General features: G+C 36.0%; 1 protein-coding gene across 3 annotated transcripts in view; it reads right to left on the bottom strand.

Moving 5' to 3' along the window:
* The window catches only part of KMT2E (lysine methyltransferase 2E (inactive)), a 58,519-nt gene that overhangs the window by 19,959 nt on the left and 24,964 nt on the right, over window positions 1–13,596 (bottom strand). For all 3 annotated transcript variants that reach the window (XM_026790856.2, XM_074538850.1, XM_014264087.3), the window contains 10 exons: window positions 13,016–13,245; window positions 11,366–11,446; window positions 11,134–11,192; window positions 6,861–7,033; window positions 5,809–5,847; window positions 3,986–4,198; window positions 2,623–2,753; window positions 1,404–1,521; window positions 1,144–1,253; window positions 29–290 (listed from right to left, as the gene is read on the bottom strand). In XM_026790856.2, the coding sequence (XP_026646657.2) occupies window positions 29–290; window positions 1,144–1,253; window positions 1,404–1,521; window positions 2,623–2,753; window positions 3,986–4,198; window positions 5,809–5,847; window positions 6,861–7,033; window positions 11,134–11,192; window positions 11,366–11,446; window positions 13,016–13,245 (1,416 nt within the window). The remainder of the gene's footprint in view (window positions 1–28; window positions 291–1,143; window positions 1,254–1,403; window positions 1,522–2,622; window positions 2,754–3,985; window positions 4,199–5,808; window positions 5,848–6,860; window positions 7,034–11,133; window positions 11,193–11,365; window positions 11,447–13,015; window positions 13,246–13,596) is intronic.

Here is a 13,596-nt window from a genome sequence, read left to right as displayed (position 1 = left end):
TTATTTCTGAGCATCTTTGTGTCAGTACCTGATTATTAGAAATGGACAGCCTGAGGGGAGAGAGCTTCCTCTGTTTATTATCTGCGATTTTCATTTTGGTGGCTGCTCCTTCACAATCCAATGTGATGTTCTGATTTTGAGTCTCTTTTTCTCTTGAAACATCTTTCTCTTTCTTCCCCTTTTTCCTTCTAGTTTCATATCCAGTATTGATGTTTTCTGTAGGCTCAGAACGTCTGAGAACTGGACACTCAGGATTTTCTTTGAGGCAAGCACAATCCACTTTGTATTTACTGCAAGTAATTAAATGTGAGAAGGCATATTTGATTAGGTTGTACAGCAATGAGACCCTTCCATACTGAATCACTGATATTTCACATTAAACATCTGCTATAATGCAAACCAACTATGTTAACATGCAGGTCACAAGAATTTTCACCACAATATACAACACTACTGTAACTCAAAAACCTTATCTACTGGTTAATTCTCTAGCTCTGCCACACAGAATTCTTTTAAGTTCAAGGTTGGTATTCTGCTTGAAGGCCAAAAGACATCTAAAACCTGAGTATAATCCTAGGTGGAAATATAACCAACATAAAACAGATGCATGAAGTTAGAGAGTTCATTTTATATGCAAAAATGGCAGACACAATTTACAACACGAGCACACCAAACTCAGAGTCACTTTTGCACAATTTTAAGCTCCACTGGAATACACAGGAAATTCAAACATGTTTAACTGAAACAAGCTGTCAGTTGTTTCAGGTACTAAACACAACTAGAATATATTTTTAAAAGGAGAATGTCTACAACTCTGAACAGTGCCCAGTATCTTGAGATGGTGTGACCCCGTGCTGATCAGCACCTGCTCTGTGCTCACACAGTTCAGGTCAAGCAGCAAAGGCAGCTCTGCACAGCACTGCATCCAAGCTGCAGTAAGAGCAGGCCACAGAATGCAGAATGTAATAAAAATACACAACTCTGCCCACACACTCCTTGTTCATTGTAAATACAGTGCCTAAGGAGCTTTGTGTTATTAAAACATGCAAGAAAGTAAATGATGCAAAACCAATGCCATTCTGAATTGCAAAGTAACTTAGTGAGCATTAGAGGTATTTTAGAACAGTATTCTCAAATACTTACCAATTTCCATAATCAAAATCAAATGCTATGGTAATCTCTGCTCCCTTTGGAATGTTATGGATGGAGTAAATATAAAGATGAATTGTTCCATCTTCAATTACATGCCTCACCTGTAATCAAGAGAATGTTATTATATTATCATGAATTACTTTCAAGTTCTTGTAAAAAAATTGCAGGGATTGCTCAGATTACCAAGAATCTCATGGAAAAGGAGTAAGTGAAGTAAGTGAAATCTAGTTTAACTTTCTAAATGTGCTCACCTCTGCATTTGGTGTACATGAACGCCTGATAAATCGAGCCTCATTTCCAAAAGTTCTTGCATCAACACACATTTCTAGCCCATGGAATTTGGAGTAAAACAAAACAAATGGGTACGGCCTGAAAAACACACAAGAAAATTGGGAAATTTGTAATTTTTCAAGATGATAAACAGTGCTTGTTCTCCTTATTAGTCAGCTTTGTAACATGATGCTTGGTACAATACACCAAATTTGGAGGCTAATCTAAGAATGACATGTTCAAGCTTCATTATATGTATTATAATGATATATTCCCCACATAGATTCTCAGAATACCTCAAGATGGAGTTACAGCCCTGTATCATCTGCATAGGATCCACAGGGATAACATGAACAGAGAAAGCACTAGACATGGAAGACACACAGTTAAAGTTTTTCAAATTTCTTAAACTTTTTTTATGACACGCCCCAAAATGAAACTCAGAAATTTATACACCACATAGAATAGTTTTTTAAATAAAAAAACTAAAATAAGTAATATAGTAATTAGTAATAACTAAACTTAAATAAGTAAGACCACCACATCCCTGCCTAACACCTGCAGCATCACTAGCACCAACCCTCCTGAAGGAAAGGGGCCTCCAAATACTTTATGAAGTCATACTTTAAATTCTGCTATTCCAAGCTCCAAGGAACCTTGTATCTTTACTAAGCAAAAGCTCCATCTCCTTCAAGAGGCCTTCTGCAAATTTCTGAGGAGGTGTGTTCATGCAGTTAGTGGCAGCATCAAAACCAACCCACAGGAAGAAGGAAGCAGCCACACACTGCTCAGTAAACTAACTAGAGAACTGTGGCAGTAAAACAGCCCCAAGCTCACCTGTTCAATTTCATTCTCAGCCTTGTGGACTTAGAATCCATTTCTCTCACAAAAGATAAAGCCTTTACCATTAATATACTCATTATTTTATGATGGCAGAACCTGTCTTTTTCCTACCCAACTGAGCATGCAAGAATTCTATAATCAAGGAGGAACAAAAAAGAGAAAACTAGCTCCTGAATAAATCTGTAAGGATACCCAGAAGAGAAGGGGACAGGAAAGGTTCCAGCTGTCATTACTTTTAATCACACAAAGTAAAATACAAGACACTGCTGGTAACTAAGATCCACTTGTACTTGAAGCAACAGTTTGGCAAGCATCATTTTAACAATCACTTGACTGAAATATAAAGAATGAACAAACCTTTTAAAGAAATATCCATTAGCTTCAAACTGTTCTCTCAGCATGAACTTTCCTCTGTATTCAATAATAAGTGCATCAGGAGGCAAGTCTTTGGCAGCCTTTAAGATTTTCTTGTTTTTTTGCACATAACTCTGTAAAGACATAGATTCATTTATGAATTTTTACTTTCTACCATTTTTCCATTAATAGCATATTATATTTTCACAACTATTAAACAATTTTATATGAACTAAAAAAGCCCCTTCTTTTTGTAATTAAACCTCCAGACTGAACTGACCAAGGTGTCTTGCTCACCTAGCAATGCCACTAGTTATCAATTTAGACACAAGGAATGCTTTGGCCCTAGCTCTCCAGGACATGGCTAAAAACCAACATATTCATGTTTTTACAATTCAAGTACTATAGCCTTTAGTGCACTTAACTCTCAACATGCCTAGGATGAATTGCTGCGTTGTTTTGCACAACACTTTCAAAAAGCTACAATTCCTTTGAACAAAACAAAACATGCAGACATTCAGAACTCATTAAAGAAAAAGCAGAACAGGGAAATAACATAATAATTGGAAAAAAAAAAAGAATCCTGACAGAGTTTCCAAATTCATTTTCATATCTTTAGATGGAAGGATGGCTTTAATTAAAAACCAATACATACCCTGGCAATTAGTGAACTCACACCTCTCATAACTGCCATCACCAATGAAAAAGGAAGTAGCCTCTATGTAGGCAAAAGGCTCTGTAAGTAGGGATAATCCTCTAAGGAGGGTGTCCCATATGCCATGATGGTCTTTGAGAAAAAGAAGCAAAGATGCTTCCATTAATCTGCTACAGTAACTACTCCTCCAGATTTCTGCTACAAAACGCTAAGTTTTTTACATGGCTCTGATTTTAAGCGTATAAGTAACTGGTAAGTTACTGATAAATATGGCTAGGAAAAAGCATTGCACAATTTCTTCATAAATTAGAAATTACAGGATGAGACGAAAAAGAATCACTATCAGAAATAGCACCATTGAACATCCAGAACACTTACCACACCTTAAGGAAAATGTGGACAATGAACATCTCGATACACATAGTAGGGGGTATCAAGTTCCAATGGTTCTTTCTACTCTAACAACTCCAGGTATCTCTCACACAGAAACAGCAGCAAAGCTGACTAAAGCTGACTATGTGTCAAGAGACAGTCTAAGGACAATCCAATATTCAGGCTGAAACCAACACCTTAGTTACTTTTTAGGATAAATGATATGGAAATGTAAACATAACCAGGGTGCTACAGAACGTATAAAAATCTGAAAAATATGTTAAAATTCTGATGCTCAAATCTGTGCATGCAGTAACACAACAAGGCACAGCTCATTACCTCTACTGGAGGTTTGAAAATCAGATTGCTGGTGCTAACTTCTTTTTTGTCATTTCCATTGCCTAATCTGAGAGCTATTTTTTGTGCCTCCCTCTGGACACCTTCACTGTATTGGTTATTATTTGCTTCTTCATAACGATCCATCCATGCCTTGATTTTAGTTTCCCATCCAAAGTTTGAACTGTCAGTAGGATCAATCTCTGGAGCTGAGCCCTAAAAATTGAAGTAAGTCACCAGATATTAGAAGGCAAGATATTAAAAAAAAAAAAAAAGAAAAATTCTTAAACAAGACACAAACTGATGGGCAAAGGTATGCCACTTTTTACGGGTTGGGTTTCTTTAACAAGTCTAGTATAAAACTTTGTATTACTTAAAAACATTGAGTTAAATTCAGTCCCATTACATTTGTCCTTTCAAGAATTTTATTATTTAGTAAGTATCACCCAAGTTCAGGAATGCTTTCCCTCCTCAACAGTGACTCCTGCTCTTAGTGGGATGAGAATGGAGAGTGACATTGTTTCCTCCCACAACTGCACTGCATCACGAATTTAAGTGCAGGAGTTGGAGGGTCAGGTCTCCCTGCCCACTCAACTTTTGTGAACATATGCAAATACAGAGAACTCCAGCTTTTATCCTGTAATACACAGACTTGATATTCATTCTCCTTTCAACTTCAAAAATCATGCTGTATCTTTTCTTCTGCTGCATAACTTACTAAACTTCACTAACCGTACACCTGCTACATTAAGGTTGTGACTCTAACGTTACAGGCTTTGCACATCAAATTTTTCCCTCCTTATCTGCTCCTCACTATACAATTTCCTTCTGCAGTGCTTCAGATCCTTTCACTTTTAAAGAAAGTGCCATTGTACCTCCAGACCTCACAAGCAGCAGCCAGGCTGCAGCCAACCAAAGCTCCTTACGGACAGCAGCAGCCAGCCAACGCTCCCTTTTCTATCCACCTGAGCAGAGACACTATTAAACATTAATAAAACACAAGTAGTTCAGCAATTCAATTTACCTGGTTACATTTCTTTTGTGCATGAAGAAAACCATACACACAAACAGCATTTCAAAGTTGTGATGCTAAGACAACCATGAAAAAACAATGGAACCTTAACAAGCGCCATATTAAAAAAGCCACACAAAATTAGAGATTTTTCTTCCCCAATCCATCTTCACTGTTTCCCAAGGCACATCTTATACATTTGAAGCATAAATTGCATCCCACTTGTTTTTATATATTCCAAGTATGAATGAACCATGGAAATACCTAGTTCTCACACCATGCACATTTTTATGTCACAGAAAATTTAAAGACTACTGTAACATTTAAATCTTACAAAGCAGACATCCCAATACAATTCCCTCAGACTATGCCAGTACCAGTGATTAAAATCCTGCCAGATATACAGAGTCCCGCCAGGTGTAGATGGAGGTTTGACAGAGCAGAACCACTAACTTAGCTTTCAAATTCAATACAGCTATTTCATTATTTTGCTGCTAAACAGTTATGAAAAGCTGGAGCCACTAAATTTAAATGAAGCGTTCACTCAATTTTACTCCCTTGCATAGCACACATGAGCCCCAATTAATCCACTGGCTCTTGAAATAAAAATTTGCACTAATTATTTCAGTTAATTTCAGAGGACAGAGATGTAGTTCTCATGCCTTAATTTAAAATCACTATGATGCATATGTAATATATTAGCTACCAAGAGAGAATAGTTCTTAGTGTACTGCCCCAATTATATTCTTGATGCTTATTATTTAAGTAACATACAGTTAAGGTATGAAACAAAACCCAAACAAAATCACATTACCTTTACTCTTGAAGACTTCCTGGATCCTTCTCGAAATGCCTGGAATAAAATTAAGATATTCATATTCACTGGAGGAAATACAAAAATCTCTTAAAGAATTGAAAACCTATTAATGAGCAACTTTTCAATTAAACACGAAAGATGAAAAGAAAAGAACAAACTATGCTGAAATCTCAAGAAGGTAAGAGGTTATGTCTCACAAAATGTATTTTAAAAGCATTCAGCATTCCTAACTAAGTGCACAGTAGTCAGGTACCTCTACCTTTATCTCACATTACAACTTGATTCTCCAGAAATTCAGAATCCAAGCTAAAATATCAGAGGTAACAGAAGAATACATGGCAATTGATTTGTACTGAGAATTATTCAATCAAAAGGAAACATTTTACTAAAGAGAGCGAAAAAGACATCAATAACTTATTCCAACTTTGAAGTTTTAAAAAACAAAATTCTTATCCAAGCCAAGGAAATTACCCATGAAAACCACTTGTTCAGGAAGTTTCATGTACTTTACTTCCTCCCATATGTTTTGTCTTCACATAATACTGTTTGTACAACTGCAGCTAAACAGCATAATGTCATTATTTTTTTACTTTAATTAGTTTAGCAGCTAGCTTTCTGACAGCACACTTCTACACAATTTCTACTCAAATAAATGGAGTCACATCAGGACAACCGATGGCAAACACTTCTGTACTTAAAACCACCACAAATGAAGACTTCCAAGGAACTCTTCTTTGGGTAACCCAAAGCTTGTTCTGCACCACCTCTAACTATTTAAAATGGTCCAGTAAATGCAATTCCTGTGGGGAGATTCTGCCTCCATTATGAAACTGAACATGCCCAGGCAGGATATATTAACTTGAAATAAGGAGGAGTCATGGGGGTCAGGCACCCAGGAAGACACTAATTTACTGCAGAGTAATATATTTCAAGCTAAACCCAGGTAGTAAAATAGCCTGATTTTTTTTTATATCAGTGTCTCTTGGTAAGAAATGTCACATAGCTATAAATTATAACACAAAGTAGTAAGAGAAATTATATTCACTTACTTTTTTACATTTTGCTATGTTCTGTTCTTTCTCTCCACTTTTTTTCCTCTTCTTATCATTGACTTTTGTAACTCTTGTAGCAGTTAAAGTAATTGTCGTTGGTGTGTGTTGATAAGCCGTATACAGTTCCACAGGAACCTCATCACCACTCTCTGTTGCACTGGTGTCCCCATCTTGAAAACAGAGAATACTCTAAATAATCAAGTACTGCAGAAAGAACACTAGAACACTTACTAGTTACTCTACATCTGCTTCCAAAACACAAAAATTCATAATGACAAATGCTACAAGCATTCATATGCAAAATTCACCAACAGTTGCAACAGCATGAAAATGAAGAACCAATGAGAAACTGGTAATTAAGACAGGTTTGTAATGCAAGGTAAGAAAAAGGTACCAGATTAAATTCCATTCTTTGAATGGCGTTAATGACCATATATCATTTTAAGCAAAATTAGAACCAGAACAAAAAAGGTAAAAAAATCTGTTAACACATTTACTGATATATAGCTTTTACTTGTAATCCAGAATTTGGATTCCCTCAGATGACTGTATTCTGGAAGGGATTAAAATTAATGACTGGCCAGCATTTCCTGTGAAGCTCTATTAATTAATCACATGTCATAGTCATAATCAACTATTTCAGCTGCAATTTGCACTGTCAAGTGCCTTTTTCAGGGTTAATACGTCAATTTAGCCAAAAGCCTTTTGTACTCAAAATCCCCTAACAGTAACATTCTGCTACTCAGGAAAAGAGATGATCAGACATAAACTGACAGATACTTTTTTTTTGTGCTGTGCTCTCACAGACCTAAAGGCCAAAGCCTGAAATCTAGCATACATCAGCATTTATGTCAGACAAACACATATCCTGACCTGAAACAGGATTACCCTAGTTCTGTCAAGATGAAAGGCTGTGAAGGATGGGGAGGATTGGAAGAGAGATGATGCACACAGATAAGAGACTGTTGTTTGCATGTGCTCAGTACAGGCTTCTCAGATTTTAGCAGCTTTTCCAAATATTCTGCATTCAATAAATACACTTCACACTAAGCAAAACTTTCTCACACAGCACAGAAGCAAGCTTTACAAATACTTAATATGAGAGCAGAGAAAACATTCCTTCTGCTCTCAGAAGGATGTTGCATTAATCAGTGCACTCAGCAGTCCTAATTCTCAAAACCCTCTTTACTAAATAAAGAACTCCAGCTACTCTGGTTACTCTGGATTTTTCCTGCTCACAACATTCCTTAACAGGATTCTTCTGTGCATAGCAAACAATCCCATCTTACCATCATGGTTATTCTTTTGAACACCTTATCAGGCACATAATTGTATTTCATAAGCTAGGAATTTATGATGTTTACTGAATTTGTTAACATCTCTGCTGAGAATATTTTCTAAATGAGCATAAAAAGCACAAGAAAAGAAGAAACGTCTAATCAAAGAAGAATAAATAGCAGAATAACCAATGCCTGGGAAATAAAAACTTAAAATTGTCAGTGGCTGTAGTCCATACACTAGTGCCTACAGAATCATGACATCACAGCCACACACCTCTCCCCTTGCCCCAAACCCCACAGAACACTGTTTTCCTTAGGAAAGCAACATTTCAGTATTGCTGTCTGCACTGTGCTCTAACTTACTGTAAAAAACAATCACCTCAGCTGAACACATAATTACATGGAGTTGTTTTGAGACACTCCTCTCTAACCTACATAACCTGCTTTCTCTTTGAAGAGTCTTGGTAAAGCACACTAAAGGGAGATCTCGAGTTTGCATGTCAGAAGCAAAGACACAAACTCTCCAAATTTCACAAGTTCTGGGCCCAGATTCATTTATCCGTAAGCAGCAAGTGATCTTGACAGCAGCAATTTCCAGGCCAAACGGCTTGAAGCAACATCATTGTTTATGTTATACATTGAGATATCTCATCTTAAAAAAAAAACCAAAAAACCCAAAACAAACTTCCCAGCAAAGCCCAAAACATGCAGTACACAACTGAGGGAGTACTGGCTTGACAAAGGTGCTCAGTTCACATAGTCAGTAATGCACTGTACATTGAGCTGCACCAGAACTGGACTTTTATACCAGAAAAACAAAATCAACACCGTCTCATACAACCACAGGGCCCAGAAGAATGGGCTAAGAACATTGCCAGAAAAAGGATGATGTGGTTACACATAAAAGCTTAACACACAAAATTTTCTATCATGTGAAATGTTCAATTAAAAGCTCTTTTCTTGAAGCAAACTAACCAATCTAGTACTTTCTCCCCACTGTTAGCTGTGTTTCACCCAAAGGTTAAACCAGTAACTCTTTAGAAATCTTTACAACAAAGACATTTTACTCTAAAAAATTCTCATATTTAAGTGAAAAGCCCTATATATACAGACTTATTCATCACAGAGCAGACAGTGAAATTATGCAGTCCTACCTTTTATCAAACCCTGTAAATTACTAATAATTAAGTTTAAAGTAACATTCTGCTTCTGTTGAGTATCTAAAATATTGAAAAGATCCATTCAAATTGATGCCACTTTTGCTTTTCCTACTTGAAATCATCTGTGAAAACTGCCCATTTTACTAATGTCTCACACATCTCAGTTTATACCCAAAATCACTGAGTCCAACCAAATTGTACAGCAGTCAACATAAAGTACACTCACCCAAGCTAAATGGAAATTAAGAGGTGTAAGCATAGACATTCAAGTTATGTATTATAAATCACAGTAATCAATACTGCACTTTGATCACATTTTAGATTAAAGAGAACCAGAATTTGCCTTTCTTTTCAACTGTTTTGATACTTTGGCTTAACATTTAGTATTTCCTTTCCTACTGAATTCATGTAACAGATGTAGAACACTGATCAAGACTGAGGAGGGTTAAACACGAACTTCAAAGGAAGATCTCATCAGCACCTCCTAAGATTTTTAATCTCTCTTCCCTTAAGTTTACAGTAAGTGATCAGATAGTGTGCCTGCAAGTCCCAAGAGATTAAATAGCTCAGATCATCAACTTCCCCTATTTGTTATGAAAATTCAAGTCCAACCTGAGAGTATTATCAGAGCAGTCAGTGAACTCATCAACTCCAAATGAATTATAAATCTACTTGTTCTACTATTTCAATAGAATCAACAAAAATAATTTTAAATTCCAAAAATTTTTACAATTTAAATTTGACTGACTTAGTAGGCCAACCAAAACTGTAGAAATTGAGCTTGGTTTTGTTAAAATGAAAACAGACAAAACAAAAAAGGACTCTGGTTTTGTAAGTAGGTCATTAACACCTTTAAAGGGCTTTAGACAACTTAGTAGCAGACAACACCAAGTGTCAACTGCACCAAGAAGCCCAGTTGTGCCACACACCCCTCAGACTCTCTGAAGCCAGATGACATGGGAAGCAGGACCATATTTACATGGTAATTTTAAAAGAAATCTTAAAATACACACACACACTCCACTACTTCAGAGACATGATCTGCAAGTAAAACATGTTACATTTAGGAGATGACCTCCTCCCAGGTTATTACTTTTGTAATAGAGCTTGAAAGTACCAGCTGTCAACCAAGAATTCTACAACACGCTCTGGTAATGGCCAGACACAACTCCTGACAAGTTAGGCCAGGTGAGTTTTGAAATCCTGTTCAAGATTTCAAAGTTCAAGAACTACTTGCATAAAATACTCAGACTGAAATGGGTACTTGCACTACATGCCACCTTGGTTATCAAAGGCAAAAAACCCTCAAAACATCATTATCACCTACATCATATTGACTTGGTTTAACAACTTCTCCCATTGTCCAAAAAACTCCAGAGCCATACCAAACACCCAATCTACATCCAACATCTAAGAATTAGGATTTCTCTCTGAAACTTTTTTCCAGAATGAAAGAAGACTTAGAAATCCTCTCTCATTCCAAGAGAAGAAACTTAAAGATTTTCCACTTTTTTTTCAGCACCTTAGTTAAAGGAGTTACAGTTATTATAAAAGCAACATTGCTTATTAAGAAACTTGATCACTATTGAACAGATTGAATTATTCCACACTGCTCCAGAGTGCTGAAAACCATTAATAAAACAGGTGGAGCTACAACAATTCTGATACTATGTTATCTTGGTAAAATACAATCAAGTAAAAGGCACTGATTTACTGAACCTTATATGCTGAAGGCTCTCAAAACTGTAGGAACCATGTATGTGCTCTGAATATATAATTCATACTTATTTTATCACCTTTACTAAGAAAAGAGTTTTACATTTGACTCACCTGACATATTTTCCCGTTTCCTTCGTTGCAACAGCACTGCTCTTTCTTTATCTAAACTCCTGAAATTAGAAAATAAATCAGCATATTTAAGTACTGAAACACACCTCTGGCATTTCCCATTGACTATTACAGAATAAACAGTAAAGTAACTAAATGTTCAGATACTCGCAAAAATACCAGTTGTGCACTGCTCCATTCTGTTTTAGAGTTCAAAATCAACCAAAGTGCTCACCTGGGTTGGCAACGTTCACACAGATATATGTCAGGAATATGCTGTCTGTCAATCCCCATGCAGTCAATGTGCTGCCAGACACTATGAAAAGATCAAAACAAAATCCCAACTTTAAAGAACAATTTAAAAAATTGCATGCACAATACATAAAGTAAGCTGCTCTATTTTTTTTTCACTGTCATCTTTACTCAGATTCAATACTGCTTAAAACTACATCTCAATCACTATCTTTGCCACCACTCTGCCAGCTGACTCGTTTTCTCTCTTGGAAATTTTTCTCCAACATCAGAAAAAAAAGGGTAAATTATCACAACAGAGAACAAGATAGAGACAAATACCCTCAGTAACAAGACTTATGTTTTACATAGCAACAAGAGGTTTGGTTTTAAACAAAAGGATTCAATTCCCTTTTAGAAATGGGTACATAAATTATGTCTATATAGAGAAACACATTTTTCTACACCCTGTTATAAAACTGGTAGTGCTGTTGCACAGCAAAGAGCAGCTTTAACTTCTTCCCAGAGTCAGGGAAGAGACTGCTTGCTAGACTGAAGTCTAACCTATAACAGTAGTTTATACTCAGCCCTACATTGCTGGAAGGATGAGGGACACAAAAAGAGTTATCTTCTCACTTGGAAAGAGTTGTGGTAAATTCACAGCTCCTCGCAGACAATCTCTTCTTCAAAGGACAAAGACTCTACCTAACTGGTGACTGCCTACAGCTCCACTGCTGGAAGAACATCTTAATACATTTCAAAATCATGAGCAAAATTATCAGAATTTAGGACCATCAGAAACTACTAACAAGCTTATTACATAAGCAGAGAGAAGAATGGAGCTCAAAATATTTTAACTAGCTATAACTATTGTTTTATAAATACACAAAGATCTAACAAATCCAGCAGTATTCATTAACCAAATTTAAAAAGGCAGGCTAATAGAGTAGAAATATAACATTTGTTTTCTCCTGTTAAGTGCATTAGCTCTAAAAACTTATATTCTTATTTTTCCAATTCCAAGTATTCAAAAGCAATCTCTTACTATACTGCGATCAAGCAGGTGCTTAAGCATAAACTCAGAAGTCTAAATATTTAACTTCAGCTTCTCCACTAAGAACCCAGGTTAGTCTTTTCATACTTATTAACCAAATCCTTTGAAAAATGAAGAGTAATCAGAAAGATCATGCACAGAGAAATCAATACTCAAGAAGTTTCTTTCACATTATTTTGCATCCTTCAAGTTCTTTCATTTACATATACATAATTCACCAAGATGTTTTATTACTCAGTACATGCACATTAAGTAATGCCTGGGTCTTCATTTTACCCTATTAACAAATAACTTGGGACAGAGTACCACAGACATCCTTTCTAGAGGGGAAAAAAGGTGTACCCTTATTAAGCAGCAATGCACAAGCAAAGGCATGACCAAATTCATGAGTAGTCAAGACTGATCAGAATTAAATTATAAAATAATTACTGGCCTTAACTGACTATTTTGCCCATTAGAAAAACACACAACCTTCAAGCACTTTTTTGATGGAAGGAAATTTTTTGGGACTCACCGTAATTAAAACACCATTTAGTTACATTTACTTTCAGTGCAGCCTTCAGTAATTTTTACTTTTTAAGTTATTTTAATATGCATTACCTGCATTTGTCACAACAGATCATATATCCATCATCATGTGTAAAGCCACAAATGCATCTGGTAATATCTGTTCCATAGCTTCCATCCTCTGACGTACTGATGGTAGTAGCACTGGAGGTTTCATCGAAGTTGGGAGTGGTAAATATGCCTACTTCATTCTTGCTTATAAGCACTGATGGAGGAGGAGAAGCTGGAGGCGTTGGAGGAGGCCGAGCACCATAGTTATGGTCCTAGAATTTTGTGAAAAGGTAATTTATTGTAAATGCCCATACACCATTGGCTATTCAAGCAAGGAACTTCAGGCTTCTTAATTTTCTAGTAAAAGGTTAAGATTTTATATTTTTATATCCCAATTTTATATATTTAAAGTATTTTAAATTTTGTATTTATATTTTATATCCCAAATCAATCTTATTTTCTAACTTCTCAACTATGTTATAGATTTAAGTGCACTATGTTCTGCTTCTGACAGACCATTTTTACCTGACTTACCCAACTCCCAATAACATACAGAAAAATAAGCATGAATCACTTTTTCCAGATAAAACCAGCATATTTTTCCATAATGTATCATGTACAGA

Source organism: Zonotrichia albicollis, chromosome 4 (genome assembly GCF_047830755.1).
Source record: "Zonotrichia albicollis isolate bZonAlb1 chromosome 4, bZonAlb1.hap1, whole genome shotgun sequence".
NCBI classification, from domain to species: domain Eukaryota; kingdom Metazoa; phylum Chordata; class Aves; order Passeriformes; family Passerellidae; genus Zonotrichia; species Zonotrichia albicollis.
Note: the sequence above shows the minus strand (reverse complement) of the source record. Positions and strands in the feature narration are given on the sequence as shown.